The 27727-nt window shown below is 42.7% G+C and overlaps 1 protein-coding gene across 12 annotated transcripts in view; it reads right to left on the bottom strand.

The window, feature by feature from the left end:
- The window catches only part of KTN1 (kinectin 1), a 653615-nt gene that overhangs the window by 440434 nt on the left and 185454 nt on the right, over positions 1 to 27727 (bottom strand). For all 12 annotated transcript variants that reach the window (XM_069208520.1, XM_069208523.1, XM_069208524.1 and 9 more), the window contains exons 10-11: positions 21512 to 21599; positions 1759 to 1922 (exon numbers count right to left, since the gene is read on the bottom strand). In XM_069208520.1, coding sequence (XP_069064621.1) covers positions 1759 to 1922; positions 21512 to 21599 — 252 coding nt within the window. The remainder of the gene's footprint in view (positions 1 to 1758; positions 1923 to 21511; positions 21600 to 27727) is intronic.

Raw genomic sequence — 27727 nt, 5'->3', positions numbered from 1 at the left:
ATCTGATATTGCAGAACGTCCAATGTCAAGCAACAATGAAGGACCTCAAGAAAACAATCTTGAGAATGAAGAAAGATATAAATGAGGGGTAAAACAGTCCAAAGACAATTGCATTTTACATATGTTAGACTCTTTGAATAAAATGAGCCTTAGTGAATGTACGTATAAGAAAGCAGACATTAATCATGACACAATGTCAGTAAAATCAGGGACATTTAAGCTAAAAGGCAGAGACAAACAATACTATGAAAATACTGCACTACTCCTGCTTTTAGCTCTTGAGCAGCAAGGGAGGTTTACATGCTGAGCCGTTCTCTGCATTTTTAGCCCCAGATAGCACACCGGAAGTGAACTGGGATTCTACAGACTTATTTCTAGCGAAATAAGTAACATGAAAGCTTACTAGTTACACCTCACATGAACACTGTTCCAACAGAAGTGTACCAGCAATTTTAAAGACCAATATCAGAATTTCAGCATCGCTCCTTGGCAGAGTAAACATATTAAATGTCAACAAAACCCATTATTTCTGAAGTAGGAGTTCTGAAAACAATACAAGAATCAATAAATAAATAAAAAATAAACTATAATTGTGCTTCCTTCCAAAAGGTAGATAGTTTCCTCTCCCCCTTGGCTGGCAATTTAGGATTATGGCACACGTTAGCTTAGCACAAAGAGTTAGTGAAGGACAGTACAACTCACTTCGTTTTCATGATTCCTTTTGGTCCCAGTTAGCTGATGCCTCAGAGCTTTTACCACTTTTATGCACAAACTCTAAAGAAGGACTCGCAGAAGGCTTGAATCTAAAGCGTACCTCGAAGTCTTGAGCAGAAAGTGGAAATATTGGTATTTGACTTATGTCAAGAGCCAACCAAATTGCTTTGCTGGAGGTAAATGTACCCTTTTCAAGAAAACAAAGAGGCTCCTATTTCTTACTCTCTCAACCAACAGGCATTTGTTAAAACTTGAAATTAAGGTTGCCCATTACACATTTACTGCCCTGAACAGCTGTGGTAAACAAAAAAAAAGAAAAAAAAAATGATGCAAGGCAGCCCAAACACCGTGACTTTGAGGCCATGCTATAACCAAATCAAAAGATGAAATTCAGCCTCAATATAGAAACTTTGTCCAGACACGATGAATACTACAAAATGAGGAGAAAACAGTATATACTATGAACTGAAAAGTAGACCCTATAAGACAGATGTGTTTTAGAAGCCTCTTCTGACAGCAGACCAATTTGATCATTGATGGTATTCAAGTATGCTAGATTGTTTAAATAGTTTTAAAGTCATTCAATTTGAAACTCTGGCACATCCTTATATATTAGAGAATAACTTGGCCATCTTTAAGTGCAGTTCCAGTATCCTTCTTCCAATGCCAGGGATATTATACCGAACATTTGTATGCAATGTTGAGTAATTTCAACATATAAAGTACCAAATTTCCAAACTACATAGTTACTGAAAAGAAACCAAAACACCTTAAGGACAATTAAGGTATTCCATACTGCAGATTTTTTAGACCTCAAAACACTAAATGCACCAATGAGAAAGTCTTCTCTCTTGACACAAAGAAAGATTTGTTCAGCCAAATACAGCATTGGTCCCTAATGGTCAAATGCTTTCTCTGATCTAACCAGGAAACCTTACTCTGCTCAAACTCAGGCGACTCGCTAGCCAATATCCGATGGAATTGTGTATGGGAGATGATTTGCATGACGTTCTAGAAAATAGAGTAAAATATTAAGGGCAGTACCTCCACCTGAATTTGGATTGCATTTTCTGTGACCCTGTTTTTTTCAGATTCCATTAACTGCATCAACTTCTGCTCCAGCTGTTGCTTGGAAACCATTGTATCAGTAAGTTTACTGTGCAGGCTCTGAACTTCATTTTCTTTGGCTATCAGCGTGCTCTGTATGTCTAGAGAACAGACATCAATATTAGAAGAGGAAAAACAATTTACAAAGAATAATTTGTGGTTTAATGATGTTAACACACAATCATTGATAGTCTCACTCAATTTGAGACAGCAATAATTAAGAGAATATTTGTTTATAAATTATTCATTTACTGAGAAAACCTGAAATGATATCCACCACCTTGCATGTTTTCCTACCCTGCATAACCATCAGCCTTAAACTGCACCATTTTGAAATCACTTTGTCCTCCCATCTTTGTCTAACAGATTTTCAGCCAGCAAAACTCCTTTTATGACAATCATAGTGGACAGAAACTGAATGATGTCAAAGCTGGGATTCTCCTTGCAGAAAACATATGTATAGAAAACATTTACTTTCAGTTTCCAAAGTTATATTTTTATAACTGCAAGGGATATTAAAAGCCTTCTCATTAGGGGACAGAAGAATCTCGATTTTATTCAAAATGTGGAGGCTAGTATCATGCATAACTCTTTATTGACACACCTCCCAGCTCTATATAGAACATTCATGTCACTTAGGGACTTTAGCATTGGAATGTCTCATTTTTCTTATAAACTCTGATCTCCAATATTCTTCCTCTAACTCTCAGATCAAACTTATTGATCTCCTTTTTTTCTTCTTTTGTTAGTCTGGTTTCGTTCTCCTCTCCTACTATTCATCCGCCCACAAAACATCTCCCTAAACCTTGAATATTACCTAAACCTCAGACCTTTTGTTAACCTTGCCCACTTGGAATGGGTCAGGGTTAATGAATATTCTCCTGTCACCTAAACCTGAAGAATCATCATTTCATAGACTCTGGTCGTGACATGAAAAGACTAGCATGATGTTATTCAAAGCTCCCTAAATTCTCATTTCTACGAGCAATCCTTTACCAAGAAAACACCACAACTATCACAGAAACATCCATCATTTCAGATCTGCGTATGAGTCCTCCTCTGTTTTCCCCCCATGTTTCATTGCAAAGAGACCAAGATAATACTCCTCCTAGTCAACCCATGGAGCCACAGCAGGACAGGCAACATGGACAAACAAATGGCAGAACTGCTTTAAAACTCACCACCTGGTCAGACCACAAAGACTAAGGTCTTAAGGACAGCGGGGCAAAGGAGGATGGAAAGGTTTGGGGCAAAAGTCCCATTCCCCATGAATTTAAGGGCACCACCACTGGTAAACGGAGGTATTCTGCACATGAATAAGGTTGTATAGGAGAATGTTTCAATAAGGCAAAAAAAGAGACTGGGTTGGTTATTCGTCAGGTTGATGGTTCCCTCAGATGATCTACCCTGCAACAGATACTTTATTTTCTAAAATAGGGAGGGAGCAGGGGAGCAGTGATTTTGCCAGTTTAACATAGTTCCCGGTTGGACGACTTAACTCGGTGACAGGGCAGCTGGCCAGGCGTAACCTATTACCCAACTTTTTTTCCCTATAGCAGATAGCAAATGGGAAACCCAGCTTTGTTGGGTTTGAGACCTTAACCAACATGTAACTGGCTGTTAGGAACAAATAGGCACTTGTTACAAAGTAAAGAAGTATTTATTACAGGTGAAGAAAATCCAGATACAGGTGCGGTAAATCCAGATCCAGCAGGTTCTATCTCTTTCCTGTAACTGTTGTTGCTTCTTCCAAAACATTCTAAGAACCCTGCCATCTTATGACATTGTACTCTATGTCAAGCATAAAGGATCAAACAACAATACACATATGCAACACATCTATTATTTTAAACAAATGAAAAAACTGAATTGAAGTAAATATACAATAAACAAAGAAAAACTACTGAAACGCTTATACATAACAAAATAACTACAAATTATGCACAAATATAATACTGAAGTTTAAAATAAAACAAAACCACATCCAGTAAAACAATCTTGAAACTTATAAACAAAAGCGTGCTCTATACAGGCATAATCTTGAAACTTCTTTGGCTTGACAATAACTCTACCATATTTTCTAGTCATCATCTTGTTATAACTCTGAGAACCACCCCCCCCCTTTCCCTTGTATTGTTGCCAATCTCTGTACCACGCACATCCAAACTCGTACTTTCACCTAGACCTAGGTCATCATCACACTCTGCAATGCAATCTTGAGTTCCAGTCTTTTATTCATTCACAATCCAGAGGTTGAACCTTTAGATATCCTCTGCCTCCAATCGCACACCTAGACAAGCTTCCCACATGCCATACTTTCCCATCACTCAAAGGGGCTGAATTACAAAAATGTTCCTCCACTCTGAAGGGTTGCAGGATTTGCTTATTCCTTTGCAAATAGTTTTTTCCTTCTTAACTCTGACCCCATTACCAACCATTTAGTTTTACTTCTTTAAATTTTTTTCCTCATTATACGTAGATGCATATACTTCCTGCCTTTCCGATTTTCCTTCTCACGCATTCCAGAGCACACTCCACTGAACTAAACTTCAATACATGCTGTCATGCGTGAAAGGAACACATCCTCTCATTAGTTCAAAAGGAGTATGTCCAGTACCCTCCTTCAGTGCAATTCTATATGCCCACACCCTCTTCCTTACTTCACTTTCCCACTTGAGCTTATTGTTCAACCTCTAAACCATGCCATTTCTTTGGGGATGATATACTGAAGTAGTCCTATGTTGAATACCATTCCTCTTCACAACCGCCTTAATGTTTTCTGATAGTGAGACCCACTATCGTACAATACAACTTTCGGTAAAACCTTCCCTCAGAAAGAGGGACTATCCAATACTTTTATAATAACTGCACCATCTGCTTTCCTCACAATCTCAATTTCAGGCCATTTGTAAAAGTAATCCATCACACAATAATGTGCTGACAGCTCCATCCACCCCTACACCACTGTCCCCATCATATCCACTCTAATCCTTTCCCATGACATACTGGAACAGTGAATGAGACGTAATAGAGATGGGAAAGTCCTTTGAATTTTGTCTTATTTTTTTTGTACTCAACACAATTTCATATCTTCCTCCCAATACTTATATCCACTTCTGGCCACCAATATACATTTTGTCTCTACTCTTAGTTTTCATCATACCTAAACGTCCCTCTTGGCATATGTCAAGTATTCTTTTTCTCAAACCTTCTGGTGGAATAACCTTCCCAAATCTCACCAAAATTCCATCTCCTGCACTCTGTCCATTTGCACTTCCCAAAAACTTGTAAACTTTGATCTATATCTCTTTTCTCTGGCCATCATTTGTTTACCAGTTCCATTATTTGTTGCATGCATTCATCCTCAGCCACCTTTTCCTTCCATTTGTGCATATGTATGACATCTTCCACACCACTAAGTAAACTAGCAGCTCAGAATTCCTCATAACCCTGTTCACTTCCATCCTTCAAAGCTAAAGGCATTCTGCTGAGAAAACTCTACTCTATTTTATACTCAGGAGTGTATTCTACACAAATTATTATTAGTAATTTTACTGACATACGGGCTAACCTTGGAGAAGCACTCTGTGACCCTGCTGTAGTGAGATACATTGTCAGAGGTTTGTGGTCTGACTGTGAAGCAACTTGAAAACCCCCAAACAAATTGTCTAAATTGACTAAAAGCCCATATACAAACCAGTTTGTTTTTCTATTACAAAATACTTCTCCATTGGGAGGTCAATGAAAGCGATGCGAATGTTATCCCACATTCTTTGCCATCGGCCCCTTTCTGCATCAAGGTGGCCCCTAATCTTTTATCGCTTGCATCAGTTGTTTCAAAGAAATGTTGTAGCATTGAAGCCTTGTAACAAAGGTGGCTTTCAATTTTCCTCTCAACATTGCCAGCGCTACATTACACTCCTCTGTCCATGCAAAAGTCACTTTTTTTTTAAAGCAATTGTCTAATTGTGTGTGTTTTCCGCAAAATTCTTCATATATTTTGGGTAAAATTATACCAATTCCAAAAATGTTCATATGGTCTTTTCCTGCTGGTGTAGGAGCAACCCCTAAAGCTTCTACCAATTTTACCAATTATTTTTTTGGTTTTATTCTATCCTTGCTCATTTTGTGTCCTAAATACATCACTTGCTTCGCTAACTTACACCTATTGAACTCTACCGTTAAACCCTTTTCTCCCAAAATCATTAAAACTCACTTTAGTCTCATGTCACGTTCAGATTTAAATTTTCCCATGACAAGAACGTCATCCTGAAAGAATATGAACCTATATACTCCCTTTAATAGATCAGTCATCAGCCTCTGCAACATAGCTGTAGCTGATGCCAAACGAAACACTTAAGTCTAAAACCTCCATTGGTGTAATCAATTTTTTTAGAATCATTATGGAATGGCACTTGATGGTATGCTGATTTCAGACCTGTGGTAGCGAACCATTGGCCCCTTTAGTATCAGCAAGCATTTCATTTATCCTTGGTAAAGGAAATTGGTAATTAAGAATATTTTGGTTCAATTCCTTCAGATCAGCGCATAAACTTACTTACCCACTAACTTGTCAAGCCACAACTAGCAGTGACACCCATTCCGCAGAATCCACAGGTTCTATGTCCCCATTTCTAACCAAGTTTTTCAATCCTTGTGCTACCTCATGTCGCATGGTGAGAACTGTATGTGTCTGACCTTGTACACACAGGGTTTTGCATCAGATTTCAAAAACAATCTCATGACAAAAATCCATCCACATACCAATGTTACCAGAAAACACTTTAGGAAATTAATTTAACAATTGTTTCCCTTCAAAGCCATTAGCCTTTACTGATAACACTGGATCATGCTTGTTTGGATTGAGAACAATTCTTAGGCCTCCTTGATCCAGCCAACCTAGCACCAACGGACCAAATGCTCACCTCATTTAGCCACAACCAAACATCCTTGTTAATAATATATGGAGTTCCTCAATCTGCCATCAAATCCACACCCACACCACTTACCCTTACCTCACGGGAGCTTTCCTCCTTGCTGATCCAGTAACACCTAAAACTGGTCCCTTCATGGAGAATACCTACTTAAGATTCTTGTTCCAGCTATAATTCCTGACATTCATCACCTTGCACAGTTTTCACTGTACCAGCACATTTCCTTTTACACACACTTGCAAAATAGCCCACAATGTTACAATTTTGGGGGGGTTGGCTCTCGGCTGGCAGCCTCAAATCTTTCTTCATCCTTCCCGACATTAACTAAAATCTTAAACATGTAGTACCCCTGGCAAGGAAGGGGCCACGGATCTGGAGGACATCTGGGATCGAAGGTGTGTGATTACCTCAAACTGAGGAAGACAAGGGAGGATCTGGCAGAGCATCCAGTCTTGATGGGGAAGTGGGGGTTGGCCTAGACGTATGTGCCACCTTGAAAGAGTCTCAGCCGGTCTACACCGCAGCTGGTGTGATGCTGAACATAGAATGCAGTCCTGACCCAAAGCCAGGTGCAGAGTTCTGGGCTGGTACTCCCTGACAGGGGGAGCAGCTGTGGACCACCTGTGGGATGTCGTTGTGGTTGGTCCTGTCGCTGGCCTGTGCTGGGAGAACAAAACCCTTGCGCTTGTTGGTTGCCCTGGCACCTGCATCCGTCTCTGGGTAAGCCCGGGTGCCTGAAAAAACCCATCTAGTGCAACAACCCCAGACCTGGGTGCCCAACCGCATTGGGGCCCAAGAAACATGGGGGCGCAGCCTCTCTCTGTGTCTGGCTGGGTCCACCAGTGGTCAAAGTAGAGTGTCTAGACATGTCAGCGCTTCAGATCAGCTACGCTGACCTACAGACACACTGGTGATCCTTACACGCTACACCCTGCCACAGGACAACGCTGCTTGGGGTTCTCCACCGCTGACTACATGGGTGCCTGTTGATCCACAGGTGGCACCGGAGGGACAGTAGAGACTCTATACCCTACTCCAAGGGACATTGAGCCCAGAATCCATCACCTGGACCGGCCAGACTGTTCGGGCCACCCTGGGGAAATGCCTCTGTAGATGCTGGCAACTCTAGTCACCATGTCCAAAGCTAAAATGGCCACTATCAAGCAAGGCGTACTCAATAAGTTCAAGCAGGCCTCAAAGATGACAGTACTTCAGACCACACAGGGCCCAACACATTCAAGATCCTTGCACCAATCGTGCAATCACCCGATGCAATACAATAAAAAAACAGGCCGGTGGTTGGCACTGATATCTCCTAAGGCAAGATCTACACTGAGCAGTGGATAGAATAGCTTAGGCCAAAGTTGGAGTCTCAGGCATGGAATACTTGATGACTGATGCAGTGAGCTATTACTAGACTGACTTCGACAACCAAAGAGCTTGCAGTGCAAGTAGAAGATGCAGAAGGAAGAGCACTGGGGAACAACCTCTGCTTTATGGGATACCTGGAGGGCTGCGAAGGAGCCTCCTCTGAAAAGTTCTTGAATCAATGGCTAGGCTCCATCGTACTGAAGGAAGCAGTCTGCCATGCTTTACTACTGAACACGCCAACTCAGCTTTTAACCAGAAGCCGCCTCCGGGGGACCCCATGACAGCGCACATTTTGAACTATGTCAACACAAATGCAATTAAGATCCCAAGGAACTCCACAATTTCAATCACTTAAAATCATGATATTCCCGGACTGTACTAAACTTGTCCAGATGCAAAGGAAATCCTTCATAGTTGCCAAAAACAGAGTGAGAGAACTGAATGTCAGATAAATGTTGTTGTACCCTGCTGAAAGTCCAAATCCCGCTGTTCTTCCTGAAACTGCCATGCGGAGCTGGTGCACCGTTATGAGAGCAGGATCCATAAATGTTTAACATAAGAAATTGCAATTCTCAACTGGCACTGCAAACAACCACGTTTATTTAAGGCTTAAATCATCTGTCACAAAAATTACTTGCACTGGCAACGCGTTTCAACCATAACGGTCTTCTTCTTTGGCCCAAGTCATTACTGAGGTCCCCTCCCATGAAACATATACCATTAATCATCAGACTTAGAAAAAAATCTACAACCAACCTCGAAGTGGGGTGATAGGGAGCGCAGACTAAGAAGGATGGAATGGGAGTACATAATCCAATTTAACAGTATGCACTTGGGGATTAGACCAGGATGAGGAACTTTTTGTGCACATTGGGTAATTTTGACATTGTATGGACAATAGTGTAAACTACGATTGAGCCATTTGGGATCTGTTAATTCAATTAGTGTTTTAATATTGGCCATGCCCCTGGAATCATATACCAGTTACAAGTTGTTTTTCTTCGAAGAAGTCTTTTCGAGTCACGAGACCCAGGGACTCCTCCCATTTCGACTCCATTGCGCATGGGCGTCGACTCCATCTTAGATTGTTTTCCCCGCAGAGGGTGAGATAGGAGTTGTGTATGCTAGTAATAGTGCCCATGCAATGGAGTGAATACGTATGTACATAATGAAGTTTAAAGTAATATATTTACAAATGTACAAATGTTCAAGATCTACTTCTAAACGGCTACAGGCTGCCGGGAAGGCGCATGTGAATCTGCAGCGACTAATGCCACGAACAGATGTACACTGGGTAAGTGATATTTTCCGTTCGATGGCATGTGTAGCTGCAGATACACATGCTGTGCATAGACTAGTAAGCAGTTATCTCCCCAAAAGCGGTGGTTCAGCCTGTAGGAGTTGAAGTTGTTTGAAATAATGTTCTTAGTACAGCTTGACCTACTGTGGCCTGTTGTGCAGTTAACACATCCACACAGTAGTGCTTGGTAAATGTATGAGGCGTAGACCATGTTGCTGCCTTACATATTTCGTTCATTGGAATATTTCCTAGAAAGGCCATGGTAGCACCTTTCTTTCTCGTTGAGTGTGCCTTTGGTGTAATAGGCAGCTCTCTCTTTGCTTTAATATAGCAGGTTTGAATGCACTTAACTATCCATCTAGCAATGCCTTGTTTTGAAATTGGATTTCCTGTATGAGGTTTTTGAAAAGCAATAAATAGTTGTTTTGTTTTTCGAATTAGTTTTGTTCTGTCAATGTAGTACATTAGCGCTCTTTTGATGTCTAATGTATGTAGTGCTCTTTCAGCTATAGAATCTGGCTGTGGGAAGAACACTGGTAATTCTACCGTTTGATTCAAGTGGAACGGTGAGATTACCTTTGGTAAAAATTTTGAATTTGTTCGTAGGACTATTTTATTTTTGTGTATTTGAATAAATGGTTCTTGTATGGTAAAAGCTTGAATTTCACTCACTCTTCTTAGAGATGTGATGGCAATTAAAAACGCAACTTTCCACGTTAAGTATTGCATTTTACAAGAATGCATGGGTTCAAATAGTGGACCCATGAGTCGTGTTAAGACAATGTTGAGGTTCCATGAAGGAACAGGTGGTGTTCTTGGTGGTATAATTCTCTTTAGGCCTTCCATAAACGCTTTTATGACTGGTATTCTAAATAATGAAGTTGAATGAGTAATTTGCAGGTAAGCTGATATTGCGGTAAGATGTATCTTTATGGAAGAGAAAGCTAGATTTGATTTTTGTAAATGTAGTAAATATCCTACTATATCTTTTGGATATGCGTGTAATGGCTGGATTTGATTATTTTGGCAGTAATAAACAAATCTTTTCCACTTATTTGCATAGCAGTGTCTTGTGGTAGGTTTCCTAGCTTGTCTTATGACCTCCATACATTCTTGTGTGAGGTCTAAGTGTCCGAATTCTAGGATTTCAGGAGCCAAATTGCTAGATTCAGAGATGCTGGATTTGGATGTCTGATCTGTTGTTTATGTTGGGTTAACAGATCTGGTCTGTTGGGTAGTTTGACATGAGGTACTACTGAAAGGTCTAGTAGTGTTGTGTACCAAGGTTGCCTTGCCCATGTTTGTGCTATTAGTATGAGTTTGAGTTTGTTTTGACTCAACCTGTTTACTAGATATGGAAGGAGCGGGAGAGGGGGAAAAGCGTACGCAAATATCCCTGACCAGTTCATCCATAGAGCATTGCCTTGGGATTGATCCTGTGGGTACCTGGATGCGAAGTTTTGGCATTTTGAGTTTTCCTTTGTTGCAAATAGATCTATTTGAGGTGTTCCCCAAATTTGAAAGTACGTTTTTAGTATTTGGGGGTGAATCTCCCATCGTGGATTTGTTGGTGATCCCGAGAGAGATTGTCTGCTAACTGGTTCTGAATCCCTGGAATAAATTGTGCTATTAGGCGAATGTGGTTGTGAATCGCCCAATGCCATATTTTTTGTGTAAGGAGACACAACTGTGTCGAGTGCGTCCCTCCCTGTTTGTTTAAGTAATACATTGTTGTCATGTTGTCTGTTTTGACTAGAATGTATTTTTGGGTTATTATGGGCTGAAATGCTTTTAGCGCTAGAAATACCGCTAACAGTTCTAAGTGATTTATGTGAAACTCTCTTTGATGTATGTCCCATTGTCCTTGGATGGTGTGTTAATTGAGGTGTGCTCCCCACCCTGTCATGGAAGCATCTGTCGTTATGACGTATTGTGGCACTGGGTCTTGGAAAGGCCGCCCTTGGTTTAAATTTATACTGTTCCACCATAGAAGCGAGATGTATGTTTGGCGGTCTATCAACACCAGATCTAGAAGCTGACCCTGTGCTTGTGACCATTGTGATGCTAGGCACTGTTGTAAGGGCCGCATGTGCAACCTTGCGTTTGGGACAATGGCTATGCATGAAGACATCATGCCTAGCAGTTTCATTACCATTTTGACTTGTATCCTTTGTTTTGGATACATGGTCTGTATTACATTGTGAAATGTTTGAACCCTTTGTGGACTTGGAGTGGCAATCCCTTTTGCTGTGTTGATTGTTGCTCCCAAGTATTGCTGTGTTTGACACGGCATAAGGTGTGACTTTGTGTAGTTGATCAAGAAACCTAGTTTGTGGAGGATTTGTATGACATATTTTGTGTGCTGTGAACACTGTCTTAGCGTGTTGGTTTTGATTAACCAGTCGTCTAAGTACGGGAACACATGTATTTGCTGCCTTCTGATATGTGCAGCTACTACTGCCAGGCATTTTGTAAAAACTCTTGGCGCAGTTGTTATTCCGAATGGCAACACTTTGAATTGGTAATGTATTCCTTGGAATACGAACCTTAGGTATTTTCTGTGTGAAGGATGTATTGGTATATGGAAATACGCATCCTTTAGGTCTAGTGTTGTCATGTAGTCTTGTTGTTTGAGCAGTGGGATTACGTCTTGTAATGTAACCATGTGAAAGTGGTCTGATTTGATGTAGGTATTTAGCGTTCTGAGATCTAGTATTGGTCTCAGACTGCCGTCCTTTTTGGGTATTAGAAAGTACAGTGAGTAAACTCCTGTGTTTATCTGTAGTTTTGGTACTAATTCTATTGCTTCTTTTTGTAGCAATGCTTGAACTTCTAGTCCTAAAAGGTCTATATGTTGTTTTGACATACTGTGTGTTTTCGGTGGGATGTTTGGAGGGAATTTGAGAAATTCTATGCAATAACCATGCTGGATAATTGCTAAGACCCAAGTGTTGTTGTTATTTCCTCCCAACGTTTGTAAAATTGGCTTAGTCTCCCCCCCACAGGTGTTATGTGATGGGGTTGTGTGACTTGTAAGTCACTGTTTATTTTGAGGAGTTTTGGGGCTTTGGAACTTTCCCCTATTCTTCTGGAATTGGCCCCCTCTATATTGCCCCCGAAAACCTCCCCGCTGATATTGGCTCTGGTAAGTGGGCCTTGCTTGTGATGTTGTGGTTTCTGTTGGTTGACCTCGCAACCCTACCCTAAAAGGTGTTTTGCGAAAAGTGCCTCTGCTCTGCGGGGAATAGAGTGCGCCCATGGCTTTGGCTGTATCAGTGTCTTTCTTGAGTTTCTCAATAGCAGTGTCGACTTCTGGCCCAAACAACTGCTGTTCATTAAATGGCATATTTAGCACGGCTTGTTGAGTTTCCGGCTTGAACCCTGAAGTACGCAGCCATGCATGCCTTCTTATTGTTATTGCAGTGTTTACTGTCCTTGCAGCCGTATCTGCTGCATCCATTGAAGACCGTATCTGATTATTTGAGATACTTTGTCCTTCTTCCACCACCTGTTGCGCCCTTTTCTGGAACTCTTTGGGTAAGTGTTCTATGAAATGCTGCATCTCAACCCAATGAGCTCTATCATATCTTGCCAAAAGTGCTTGTGAATTGGCAATGCACCATTGGTTTGCTGCTTGTGCTGCCACCCTTTTGCCAGCAGCATCAAATTTGCGACTCTCCTTGTCTGGAGGTGGTGCGTCCCCTGAGGTATGAGAGTTCGCTCTCTTACGAGCTGCCCCGACAACTACTGAGTCCAGTGTCAATTGGGTTGTAATATAAACGGGATCTGTTGGCGGTGGCTTGTATTGTTTCTCCACCCTTGGAGTTATGGCTCTGCCTTTAACAGGATCTTGAAAGATTTGTTTTGAATGTTTTAGCATTCCTGGGAGCATAGGTAGGCTTTGGTACTGGCTATGGGTGGATGATAGGGTGTTAAACAAAAAGTCATCCTCAATTGGTTCGGAATGCAAGGTGACGTTGTGAAAAGCAGCTGCCCTTGCGACCACCTGTGTGTAAGATGTACTGTCCTCAGGTGGCGACGGCCTTGTAGGGTACGAGTCTGGGCTGTTGTCTGATACTGGGGCGTCGTAAAGGTCCCATGCATCGGGATCATCCTGACTCATTGTAGTATGAGCTGGGGAGTGCATCAGTGGTGGAGTTGTTACTGGTGATGCGTGTATTGATGGTGGTGGAGACGGTGGTGGAGTTGTTTTCCTTGCCACTTTTGCCTGTGGCTGCTTGTTCTTTTGTTGAAAGGCAAGTTTTCTTTTTATTTTAATTGGGGGAAGAGTGGTTATCTTCCCTGTGTCCTCATGAATGTAAAGCCTTCTTTGTGTATAGTCTGGCTCTACAGCTTCAAGTTCCTCTCCGAATCTATGCTTTTGCATTTGGGAGGTTAATCCTTGTTCCTCTGTGTAGGAACCTGTTTTCGGCTCCGAGGCTGGATGTTTCGGAACCAAAACTTTTTCGGATGTCTTTTTAGGCTCTGAAGAAACCTTTTTTATTTTTGGCGTGGTGTCTCAGTGCCGAACTTCTTTGGTGCCGCTGTCTCGGTGCCGAATTTTTTCGGAGCCGCTGTCTCGGGTCCGAGGTTGCTGTGTGGCGGTATCTCGACCTGAGTCGGATGACTTCGCCACAAGCGTGCCCTTTTTCGGTGCCGATGATCGGTCACCTATTTTTCGGGTTAAGCCATGGCCTGTTGGCGGTGGCGTCCCCGGGCTTTTGTTGACTTCTCGTGAGTCTTATGTTTCGACGTCTTACTCACGGTTTTTGGCGTTTCTTCGGCCTCGAGCTCTTCCGAGTCCGACTCGTGGATGGAGAAAGCTTCTTCTTCCTCGAAACGCTCTTGTCCTGTCGGCGTCGACGCCATTTGCAGTCTTCTGGCTCTTCGGTCTCTTAATGTTTTTCTCGACCGAAACGCTCGACAGGCTTCACAAGTATCTTCCTTGTGCTCGGGAGACAAGCACAAGTTACAGACCAGATGCTGATCCGTATACGGATACTTGTTATGGCATTTTGGGCAGAAGCGGAATGGGGTCCGTTCCATCAGCCTTGAAGTCACGTGTGGCCGGGCCGACCAGGCCCCGACAGGGGATTGAAAAAACCCCAAAGGGCCATCGGAGCTCTTCAGAATTCGGTGTTGATTTTTCTAACTAACTCGATACCGAACGCAAACAATACCGACGTTTTTTTCCGAGATTCTAACTAACTTTCCGACCCGAAACACGGAGCGAAAAGGAACACGTCCGAACCCGATGGCGGAAAAAAAACAATCTAAGATGGAGTCGACGCCCATGCGCAATGGAGTCGAAATGGGAGGAGTCCCTCGGTTTCGTGACTCGAAAAGACTTCTTAGAAGAAAAACAACTTGTAACACTTCGAGCCCAACACCAGATGGCGGACTGTGCACAGCATGTGTATCTGCAGCTACACATGCCATCGAACATTATATATATATATTTATTATTTTTTTGGGGTGGAACAGGAGTATGTTGCTTTGAAGTCTGGAAGCAACAATTAATTACTATATGTGAATATACATTTTCTTTTTGTTGGATATAAATGTCCCAATTTAAAATTTAAGATGGAATTACTTGTGTATGTGCTCAAAATGTGTTAGCTGATATAGTTTCAATTGGGGTAGTTTAAAATTACTTACAGTTTTTATTGAAGATTTTTTTCTATGTCTATGATGATTAATGGTATATGTTTCATGGGAGGGGGGCCTCTGTAATGACTTGGGCCAAAGAAGAAGACCGTTATGGTTGAAACACGTTGCTAGTGCAAGTCATTTTTGTGACAGAGGATTTAAGCCTTTAATAAACATTGTGGTTGTTTGGAGTGCCAGCTGAGATTTGCAATTTCTTATGATATATATATATATATATATTTAGAAAAAGCTACTTACCCAGTAGACATCTGTTTGTGGCACGTAGTGCTGTAGGTTCACATGCTTTGCATAAGTCCGCCATTTAGTTTTGCACTCTGAGTATTATAAGTTGTTTTTCTTCAAAGAAGGTTTGAGTCACGCAATCAAGTGACTCCTCCTCTCGCTGATAGTGTGCATGGGCATTGAGTCCTTTGTTAGATTGTTGTCCACAGGAGGGTAAAGTAAAGAGTGTACAAGTGTATATGTAGATATATAGTAAAGAAAAGAGATGTCCATGCAATGTATATACATATTTACAATATATAATACCACAACAGCCACAGGCTTCCGGGGAGGAGGGAGGGCGCATGTGAATCTACAGCACTACATGCCATGAACAGATGACTACTGTGTAAGTAGCATTTTGCATTCAGTGGCATGTGTAGCTGTAGATACACATGCTTTGCATAGACTACAAAGCAGTAATCCTCCCCAAAGCGGTGGTTAGCCTGTAGGAGTTGAAGTTGTTTGAAATAATGTTCTTAGTACAGCCTGTCCTACTGTGGCTTGCTGTGTTGCTAACACATCTACACAGTAATGTTTGGTAAACGTATGAGGTGTAGACCAAGTGGCTGCCCTACAAATCTCTGTCATTGGTATGTTACCTAGAAAGGCCATTGTTGCTCCTTTCTTTCTAGTGGAGAGAGCCTTTGGTGTAATGGGTAAGCTCTCTTTAAGCTTTGAGGTAACAGGTCTGTATGCATTTGACTATCCATCTGGCTATGCCCTGTTTGGATATAGGGTTACCAGCATGGGGTTTTTGGAAAGCAACGAACAATTGCTTAGTTTAACGAAATTATTTTGTTCTGTGTATGTAATAAATTAGCGCTCTTTTTATATCTAATGTATGCAGTACTCTTTCTTCTACCGAGTCTGGCTGTGGGAGAAAGACTGGGAGCTCTACTGTTTGGTTTAGATGAAACAGTGAACTGACTTTTGGTAGAAATTTTGGATTTGTGCGGAGAACCACTTTATGTTTGTCTACTTGTATAAATGGTTCTTCGATAGTGAATGCCTGTATTTCACTAACTCTTCGTAGTGAAGTGATGGCTATTAGAAAAGCTACCTTCCGAATCAAGAATTGGATCTGGCAAGAATGCATGGGTTCAAAAGGTGGGCCTATGAGTTGTGTAAGTACAATATTAAGATTCCACAAGGGTACTGGTGGGGTTCTTGGAGGTATGATCCTTTTTAGTCCTTCGATAAATGCTTTAATAAGTGGGATTCTAAAAAGTGACTTTGTATGTTTAATCTGCAGATAAGCAGAGATTGCAGTGAGATGAATTTTGATGGAAGAAAAAGCTAGATTTGCTTTTTGTAGGTGTAGTAAGTAACTCACAATGTTTTGTATTTATTAGCAAACCTTTTCCATTTATTAGCATAATAATGCCTTGTTGTTGGTTTTCTTGCCTGTTTAATGACTTCCATACACTCATTTGAAAGGTTTAGATAGCCAAATTCTGAGGCTTCAGGAGCCAGGTTGCTAGGTTGGGCGATGGTGGATTGGGGTGTCTGATCTGTTGTTTGTATTGTGTTAACAGATCTCTCTGTTTGGGAGTTTGGTGTGAGGTACTACTAAGAAGTCCAACAGTGTGGTGTACCACGGTTGGCGTGACCACATTGGTGCTAGGAGTATTAGTCTGAGTTTGTTTTGATGCAGTTTGTTGACTAGAAAAGGAATGAGTGGGAGAGGGGGGAAAGCGTAAGCAAATATCCCTGACCAATTGATCCATAGAGCATTGCCCTTGGACTGAGGGTGTGGTTATCTGGATGAGAAGTTTTGGCATTTTGTGTTTTGGTTTGAAGCGAACAGATCTATATCTGGTGTCCCCCACTGGCGAAAGTATTTTTGTTGTAACTGGGGATGTATTTCCCACTCGTGAGTTTGCTGGTGATCTCGACTGAGATTGTCTGCTAATTGATTGTGAATGCCTGGGATGTATTGCGCTATTAGGAGAATATTGTTGTGAATTGCCCAATGCCAAATTTTTTGTGCTAGGAGGTAAAGTTCTGATGAGTGTGTCCCCCCTTGTTTAAGTAGTACATTGTTGTTATATTGTCTGTTTTGACAAGAATTTGTTTGTGAGCTAGAAGAGGTTGAAAAGCTTTTAGTGCTAGAAAAACTGCTAGTAGTTCTAAGTGGTTTATGTGTAGCTGTTTTTGTTGATTGTCCCACTGTCCTTGTATACTGTGATTGTTGAGGTGTGCTCCCCACCCAATCATTGATGCGTCTGTTGTGAGAATGGCGTGAGGCACAGGGTCTTGAAAAGGCCGCCCTTTGTTTAAATTTATGGGGTTCCACCATTGAAGCGAATTATGTGTTTGGCGGTCTATCAACACTAGATCTTGGAGGTGACCCTGTGCCTGCGACCATTGTTTTGAAAGGCACTGCTGTAAGGGCCGCATGTGTAACCGTGCGTTTGGGACAATTGTGATACAAGATGCCATCATGCCTAGGAGTCTCATCACAAATCTGACTGCGTAATGCTGATTTGGTTGTATTTTTGGTAGCATGGGATGGAATGATTGTACCCTTTGTGGGCTTGGACTTGTAATCGCTTTTTGAGTGTAGCTCCCAAGTATTGCTGAGTTTGGAATGGTTGCAAGTGTGACTTTTGGTAATTTATACAAAACCCCAGTGTATGTAGGGTATCTATTACGTAACGTGTGATTTTGACACTGCTGTTGAGTGTTGGCTTTTATTAGCTAATCGTCGAGATATGGGAATACATGCATGTGTTGTCTCCTTATGTATGCCGCTACCACAGCAAGGCATTTTGTAAATACTCTGGGGGCTGTTATCCTGAAAGGTAATACCTTGAATTTGTAATGTTTTCCTTGTATAACAAACCTGAGATATTTTCTGTGAGATGGGTGGATGGGTATATGGAAATACGCATCTTTTATGTGCAGTGTTGACATGTATTCTCCCTGCTTTAGTAATGGGACGTCTTGTAGTGTCACCATGTGAAAGTGTTCTGATTTGATGTATAGGTTGAGGTTGCGGAGATCTAATATTGGTCTTAGTGTTTTGTCCTTTTCTGGAATAAGGAAGTACAGGGAATAGACCCCTGTTCGTTTCTGTGGATGAGGTACTAGTTCTATAGCCTGTTTTGTTAAAAGTGCCTGCATCTCTGTTTGTAACATAGTGAGATGGTGCGACAATAGTTTGTGTGTTTTTGGGGGAATATCTGGAGGAAAATGTGTGAATTCTATTCAGTAACCATGTTTGATAATTTATAGTACCCATGTGTCAGTTGTTATGTCTGACCCTTGATTGTGGAACATTTCCAGTCTTCCTCCCAACGGAATTGTGTTGGGGGAAGGTGATGGCAAAGTCACTGCTTGGTGTTAGTGGCCTGCTTTGTGCTCTGGAATTTTCCCCTGGACCTTGGGAATTGTCCCCTGAAGGACCCGCGAAACCCCCCTCTCTGGTATTGTGATTGGTAGGAGGGTTTTGTTTGAGAGGTGGATGTTTCTGATGACTGTGGTCTAAAACGTCCCCTATACTGCGGTTTTCTGAATGTCCCTTTGTATTGAGAAGTAGAGCGCTCCCATTGCTTTGGCTGTATCAAGTGCCCTTTTTCATTTTTTCGATGGCTGTGTCCATTTGTGTGCCAAATAGCTGTTGCTGATTGAATAGCATGTTGAGGACAGCCTGTTGAATCTCTGGTTTGAAACCTGAGGATCTCAGCCAAGCAGGGCGTCTAATTGTCACTGCAGTGTTCACTGTTCTTGCGGCAGTGTCGGCAGAATCTAATGCAGATCGTATTTAATTGTTAGATATTGCTTGTCCATCCTCTACCACTTGCTGAGCTCTTTTCTGGTATTCCTTGGGGAGATGTCAGATGATATCGCTCATCTCGTCCCAATGAGCTCCGTCATATCATGCAAGGAGGGCTTGAGAGTTTGCTATGCGCCACTGATTGGCAGCTTGTGACACGACCTTCTTTCCTGCCGCGTCAAACTTCTTACTCTCCTTATCTGGAGGTGGTGCATCTCCCTATGACTGCGAGTTGGATCTCTTCCTCGCTGCGCTGACCACTACCGAGTCTGGGGGCAGCTGCTGGGTGATGAATACTGGGTCTGACGGTGGTGACTTGTATTTCTTTTCCACCCGTGGTGTTATGGGTCTTTCCTTCACAGGCTCTTGAAAAATTTGTTGGGCATGTTTAAGCATGCCTGGGAGCATGGGCAGACTTTGATAAGAAGCATGCGTTGAGGACAAAGTATTAAAAAGAAAATCGTCCTCTAATGGCTCTGTGTGCATGCTCACACTGTGGAATGCAGTCACCCTCGCCAAGACCTGAGTGTAGGAGGTGCTATCTTCGGGTGGAGAGGGTTTCGAAGGATAGCATTCCGGGTCTATTGTCCGACACAGGGTCATCATAGAAGTCCCATGGGTCCGTATTCTGTTGCGAGTGCACAGTGTGTGTGGGTGACTGTGCAGTGGGTGTTGCAAGGGGAAAAATAGTTCTCGGAGGAGAAAACTAGCATGGCAGAGATTGTTCTCTAGGCACTTTAGCCTTTGGCTGCTCAGTGTCTGAACGTCCTTGGAAAGCCAGTTTCCTTTTGAATTTGAGAGAAAGTGCAGTTTGGATCTTCCCAGTATCCTTATGGATCTGTATCCTTGCCTGTGTTTCATCAAACTCCTCCATTTGGTGAAGTTCCTCCTCAACTCTGGGTCTTTCTTTCATTTGTTTTGAGAGTCCATGTTCCTCGGTGTACAAGGCTTTTTTCGGCGCCGAAGCCATTTTTTTCGGCACCGAAATGCCCATGTTGACAGTAGGCCGATGTCGAGTTTTCTCAGACACGGTTTCTCGGCTCGAGTCCAAAGACTTCAGCACGGATTTGGCCTTTTTGGGTGCCGAAGGTGTTGCTTGGTTACCGCTTGATTTCTTGTGGGTCGAGCCATGGCCTTTCGGCAGTGGTGTCCCAAGGCCTATAGTTTTGTTTTGGACTGACTCTGGACTTGGGTCGGGGCAGGCGCACTCACGTCCTTGGATGGAGATGGCCATATCCTCTTCCTCGAAGTCGAGGTGCTCGGAACTCTTCGACTCCTTTTGCAGTTGCCTCGCCCTTTGATCCCTCAAGGGCTTCTTCGAATGGAAGGACCTGCAGGCTCACACGTATCCTCTCGGTGGTCCGGTGACTAACACAGATTACAGACCCGGTGTTGGTCTGTGTAGGGATACTTGGCGTGGCACTGTGGGCAGAATCGGAACGGGGTCCGGTCCATTAGGCTTCGATGTTTTCTGCGGTCGGGCCGACCAGGCCCTGGCTGGGTGTGGGTGCCCCAAAGGGCAACCAAAGGTGTGTTTCACCTGTGTCGAGGTGTCGATGCAAGATGTTTCGCGATCGAAAAAAATACCGACGTTTTTCAGTGAATTTTGTTTTTTTCCGACTCGAATACCCGGAGCGCAGAGGAACACGTCCGAACCCGATGGCCGAAAGAAAACAATCTAAAATGGAGTCGATGCCCACGCGCAATGGAACCGAAGGGGAGGAGTCACTCGGTCCCGTGACTCGAAAAGACTTTGTCGAAGAAAAACAACTTGTAACACTCCGAGCCCAACACTAGATGGTAGGAACAGTGCAGAGCATGTGTATCTGCAGCTACACATGCCACTGAATATATATATATATATATATATATAAATAAAATTATCGAATATCCTGCCCGCCAACGAGTAAACATCAGGCGTTGGAGTAGTGCAGGCTGGACAGTGAATGACCTCAAGTTTCCTCTATCCACCAGCCTCCCTCCATCAGCAGACATCACTTTTGCCCCCCAGGCTTCCTCTTTTATACTGTGATTATCAGATCTCACTATGAAATTCATTTTAGAAGGAGCAGGAATTGTTTTGGCGAAAGGAATATTGTTAACAAAACACATTTGGTTTTTAATGCACAAGAGTGCATGACCAATTCCAAACAAACTTTGCAGCAATAAAATGAACAAGCAGGTTCACAACCAATCATGTCTTGGATATAAACCTGATGTGTTGTGCGGTAACTGTTCTTTACCAATTTTGCACTGATTTACAAAAGTGGCGAGAATACAAAATGAACATTAAATTCCAGTAATAAAAACTAGTATCTTAAGTAAAATATATTTTTCCTCTATGCAGTTTGAAGACCTATTAATTTGTGTAACCTTGTTGTGCAGCTTCAAATTCGGCTGTTCTTTTCCTGAGGTATGTTTCTACTTCCTTCCATCTGAGCTCTGCATCGTGCACTTGGGCCTTAAAGAAGGGAGAAAAACAAAATTAATACTACTTTTTAGCTCATAACATTTTTTGTTTTGTAATGTACTAAAAAAATACAACATATCTCTTAACATTAGAACGTTTGAAATAGGTATATGGAAACAAACGAAATGGTTTCTTACCTGTAAAAGTAGTTTTGCAGCTTAAAGAATGTTCTGGATTCACATGCTGTGTATTATTCTCCCATCTAGTAGTTGGGTCCAGAATATTTCCCTTGTGACCATAGTCCTCCTTGTCTCGTTTTTTTGTTGTTGTTGGGTGTCAATGGGTCCACCATTTGGTGCTTTGTCTAGTTTTCTGTGATGCCATGCGCCCTCTACTTACGCTGTTTTCATGGTCGCCATCTTTAGATTCCTTTTTTCTGACTGTTTTCTTCCCCACCTTCCTGGGGAGGTGGGTGGGTCGCTTGTGAATCTAGAAAATTCTTCAAGCTGTAAAACTACTATTACAGGTAAGAAAACATTTCATTTTCCAGCATGAATCTTTGCTGAATTCACATGCTGTGCATTGATTTTAAAGTGCTTTTTTCCTTCACTGTGGAGGTTGGGTTGAAGATGGGCTTGAATTTGTAAATATATGTTTTAAAACTTTTTGTCCCACCAGCGCCTCCTTATTCAATTGAATTTCTATACAATGTTTTGTAAATGTTTGACTTGATAACCAAATAGCTGCCATGCAGATGTCCTGAATTGGAATATTTGCTGAAAGGCAATTGTTGCTCGTTTATTTCTTGTAGAATGTGCCCTTGGTGTGCCAGTTAGTTGCACTCCAGCATTTGTGTGACAAAATTGGATAGTTTCTGAAATCCATCTAGCAATAGTTCCTTTTGTCACTGGTTTGGTTTGCCTATGCTGTTGCTCGCAAACGAAACAGTTGCTTTGTCTTACTTACTCTCTTTGTTCTTTCAATGTAATAAAATTGTTTTTCTTGCATCAAGTCTGTTTAATGCCTTCTCCACTTTAGTTTTTGGTTCTTGGAGAAAAACGCAGTATTTGAATCTGCTGATATACAATACAAAATTGAGAAATTGCGTTTGGTGGCAAATGGGGGAGGGGGTCTGTTCTTAAGACTACTCTGTCTTTGTGCATTTGAGATATGGTTCCTGTACTGTAAGTGCCTGTAGTTCACTTACTCTGTGGAGAGTGGTCATAGCCACTAAAAAGACAGTCTTATATGTGAGCATTTTTAAAGCAGTTTTAAGTAAAGACTCAAAAAAATTACTTTTGGGTTGTGCTAACACTAGATTTAAGTTCCATGCTGGCATTGACACCTGACTTTGTGGTGCTATTTTCTTTGCTCCTTCCAAAAAAGGTTTTATGACTGGGGATGTAAAGACGCTTTTCCCTGTACGACCTCTAGTATATGCTACAATTAAAACTAAATGTACCTTCACTGAGGTATAAGTTAGATTGCAATCTATGAGATGTGTGAGGTACTTAAGCACAGTTACCTCCAAAGCAATCTGATTAAATGATCCTGATTTTTTGCACCAATTTCTGTATTTTTGCCGTTTTGCTCTGTAACACCTTCTGGTTGTTGATCTTCTTGCTTCTCTTAATACTGCCATGGTCTTTTCAGTTAAGTTTAGATGCCCAAACTAAGTCTTCAGGGGCCAGGCTGCTAGATTCCAGGAATCTGGTTTGGGATGGAGCCCACTGCCTTCCTGCACGGATAGCAGATCGTGTCTTTCTGGAAGTTTTAATATATTTCCTTGAGACATTTGTATTAGCTCTGAGTACCAAGTTTGTCTTGGCCATAGTGGTGCAATTAAAATTATTCTTATCTTGTTGGCATTTGTTGATTACCTTATGTAATAGAGGAATTGGGGGAAAAGAGTCTATAAATTTCCCTGGCCAATTTATTGACAGGGCATTTCACAGGGACCGGTGGTGTGGATGCCAGGATGTGAAGTTTGGGCATTTTGCGTTTGCGTATGTCACAAACAGATCTATTTGTGGTGTTCCCCACATGTAAAAAATCTGTCTGAGTGCTGATTGCTTTAACTCCCACTCGTTAGTGGATGTAGCCTTTCTACTTAATCTGGCTGCTTGAACATGGTCATTCCCTGGAAAATGAATTGCTGTTAGGAGTATTTTCCTTTGTAGTGCCCAAATCTACTTTTTTGCACTAGTTTTGATAAGTGGTAAGATTGATTGATTGATATAAAACACTGCTGTGATATTGTCCATCTGGATTAGAATGGCCTTTTCCCGCAGCTGCTTCTGAACAGGCTTTTAAGGCTAGCAACACTTTATTTCATTCCAAAATGTTAAGTTGTACTGACTCTTGTGCCTTCCAAATTCCTCTGATCTTCAAAGTGCCCATGTGAATACACCAACCCAAGTGAGAGGCATCTGTAGTGATAATTACTGTGGGAGTTGATGCATGAATAACCTCCCCTCTAATAAATGAATTCTGTTATACCATGCCATTCCCTCCTGTATCTTGAGTTACAACCACTAGAACTTCTTAACTTCCTGTTGTTTGAAACCATTCTGACTGTAGCCATTCCTGAATTGATCTCATATGTAGTCTCGCATTTGGTATTAAAGGTGAGCAAGATGCCATCTTTCCTAGTATTTTTCCCCACAGTCCTTGCTGTCAGAGACTGACCCTTCTGGTAGAGCAGAGTCCCCTGAAGAATGGATTCTATTCTCTTTTTGCTGGGGTTTGCTCTTCCCTCTATTATGTTTTACTGAAAACCCTGGATTGTAGAGTCGATACCACATTTTGAATATCTTTTTTGCATGTTTTTAAGAGTTTGCTCTCATAAGCCAATCATCTAACTATAGGTATAGTTGTATGCCCGGTCTTCTCAGATAAGCTGCCACGGCTGACCAGCATTTATAAACACCCTTGGTGCAGATTTTATACCAAAAGCTAAGACCTTGAATTGGTAATGCTTGTTGTAGGAAAGGTACACCCACTTCTTGCCTGCTGTCAGTGTGTTTTGACTGTGTTCACTCGGATCCTGCTAACCAGAACCCCAGTGACTGTGCTCAACCCACAATTGGCATACTGGTGCCCCATGTGAGTCCCTTGTATATGGTACCTAGGTAACCAGAGCATTGGGGCACCAGGGTTACCCCATGGGCTACAGCATGTATTGTGCCACCCATGAGAGTCCATGCAAAATATGTCTGCGGGCCTGCCATTGCAGCCTCTGTGAAAAGGCGCATGCACCCTTTCACTACAGGTCACTGCACCAGGTCAATGTAAGTCACCCCTATAGCAGGCACTCCCAGAGGGCAGGGTGCAAATATCCGTGTGTGAAGGCACCCCTGCATGAGCAGGGGTGCCCCTACGAACTCCAGCTCCATTACAAAATCCAGTGTGTGTGCAGGGAAGCCATTTTACCCATGTAGTGGACACAGGTCACTACCTATGCCCAGCTACATAATGGTATCTCCAAACCTAGGCATGTTTGGTATCAAACATGTCAGAATCATACCACAATCCTGTTGCCAGGATAGGTTGTATGCTTCCATGCACTCAGAGGGCTCCTTAGAGGACCCCCAGCATTGCTCCTACCAGTCTTCTGAGGTTTTCTGAGCAGCCTGCGCTGTTGCCACCCCTCAGACAGTTTTCTGCACTCCTTCGGCTTGATAAGCTCAAGCAGAGGAAGGATTTCCTTTGGGAGAGGGAGACAACACCCTCTCCCTTAGAAAATAAGTGTTACAAGGTTTGGGATGGGTTGCCTCCCGAAGCTACCGGCATGCTTTGAAGGGAACATTTGATGCCCTCCTTGCATAAACTGGTTTGCTTCAGTCCAGGGACCCCCGGTCCCTGCTCTGGCCGGAAACTGGACAATGGAAAGGGGAGTGACCACTCCCCTGTCCATCACCACCCCAGAAGTGGTGCCCAGAGCTCCTCCAGGTGGCCACTTGATTCTGCCATCTTGAATCCAAGGTGGGCAGGGATCCCTGGGAGTATCTGAGTGGCCAGGTCAGGCAGGTGACGTCACAGCCCCCTGCTGATAGGTGGTCACCCTGCTAGTTGACCAATCCCCCTTCCTGGGGTTTTTAGGGCCTCCCTCCCCGGTGGATCATCAAATTCGACGTACAAGATTCCTGCAGGACTCTGCATCGTTTACTTTATCTTCTGGCCACCGGGACTGGAACTGGATTCTCCAGGAACTGACAATCTGCAACTCCAGCAACGACTCCACTCTGCAACATTGTTTCTCTGGCTCCTTCCAGCAACTGCAACATTTCCCTGGCTGTGCATCCTCTGAGGGTGACATGTTTTCAGCCTGCACAAGAAGTAAGAAGGAATCTCCCTTGTAGTGAAGGATTCCTCCCCTGCAACCACAGGCACCAACTGCAACAACGAAGGCTGCGTGGATCCGCTCTCCTCCGGAACGGCCTGGATCCTGCATCACAGGTGGTGGTCTGGAGTGGTGCCCTTGGTCCTCTCTATAAGCTGTCCATCTTGGGAGACAGTACATCCTTGCCTCTCCTCGCAGGACAGTACTCATGTGCACCGCGACTTTCAGCTACCAAGGCATGTTTGTTCCTCCTCCAAGGGATCTTCAGGCTCTGTGTAGCCCCGGCCTCCAGCACTCTTCCCTGTCTACTGCCTGTGGGTCGCCTGTGGGGCTGCATCCTCTTCTTGTGACTCTCCCAGCTGCTGAGGGACACCTTGGACTCATCTCCTTGAGTAGAGTCCCCTGTGCCTTTCTGGTCCTTTTCAGCCTAGCAAAACGTTCTTCTCCGACTCTAGGATTTGCCAAGGATTGTTGGTGGTTTTTCAGCACCACCACCGATGTGGGACCTCCTTTGCATCACTTCTGGAACTTTTCTTCTGCTCCTGTGCTGCACTGCTGACTTTCTTCGTCCACCGATGACCTGGTCCTTCCATCCACAGAAGTGATGGGCAGTGGCTCCTGCCACAGCCGGACACTCCATCACGAACTGGACTTGGTCCCCTTCTTTTGCAGGTCCTCTTCTGTCAGGATCCACCTTTGGTTTCCAGTCTTGTCTGGGACTTGCACAGTCCTTTTCCAAAGTTTGTTTGTGGATTTGGGGAAAAACCAGATACTTACCTCTCCTCTCCTGGTCGCTGAGGGGCACCCTGGTACTTACATCTTGGGGGTTCCTAGTTCCTTCAGCTTCCCACTACTGATTCCATTTTCTTGGGTGGGGGACTGCCTTTCACATTCCACTTACTTAGTATATGGCTTGGTCTCCCCCTAGGGCCTTCACTATTGCTATTTTTTTTTTTACTATTTGCGATTACTTTCTATGCTAATCAGACTTCTAATGTGTACACAATAGTGTGTTTACTCACCCCCTAGTGGAGAATTGCAGCTACAGCATTTGTGTTACTATAATAAAAGTACCTTTATTTTTGTAACACTGTGTGGTTCTTTCATGTGTGTAAGTGCTGTGTGACTGTAATGGTATTGCATAAGCTTTGCATGTCTTGGATGCTCATCCACAGCTACCTCTAGAGAGCCCCGGCAACCTAGACACTGCGTACACTTCACTAATAGGGAATACCTGGACCTGGTATAAGGTGATAACATCACAGGTGCTCACCACACACCAGGCCAGCTTCCGACACTTGTTCACCACAAACCGTAGATATTTTTTGTGATTGTTGTTCATTGGAATGTGTAATTAAACATCTTTTAGATCTACTGTTGCCAAGTAGTTCTCCTTTTGAATTTTGGAATGACCTCTTGTAGAGTTGTCATTTTGAATCTTTGGATGTCGCTGAATTGGTTTATGAATCTTAGATCCATAACTGGATGAAGACTTCCATCTGGTTTTGGACTTAGAAAATAAGAGTAGTTCCCCTGGTTGACTTCTTTCTGTGGAACCCTCTGTATTCTAGCTTTTTGAAATAACTCTTATTTTCTTTATTCATCTTGCAGTCTCTTCTTCTGAGTGTTTATTTTTTCTTTGGTATTTTTCTTGGAGGTAACTTTAATAATATTATACAATATCAGAATTTTATATTTAGAATCCACTTGTCTGATGTGATTTCCCTTCATTTGTGAAGAAAATTCTTTAGTCTTCCTTACACAGGTGTTTTGTGTGAGCGGTTTATTTGCGTTATGCCATCACTTTGAAAAAGAGGCTGTTCCTCCTATGTGTTTG

The sequence above is a fragment of the Pleurodeles waltl genome, chromosome 9, assembly GCF_031143425.1.
Source record: "Pleurodeles waltl isolate 20211129_DDA chromosome 9, aPleWal1.hap1.20221129, whole genome shotgun sequence".
NCBI classification, from domain to species: Eukaryota; Metazoa; Chordata; class Amphibia; order Caudata; family Salamandridae; genus Pleurodeles; species Pleurodeles waltl.
The sequence above is the reverse complement of the archived record's forward strand: the minus strand, read 5'-3'. Positions and strand labels throughout refer to the sequence as shown.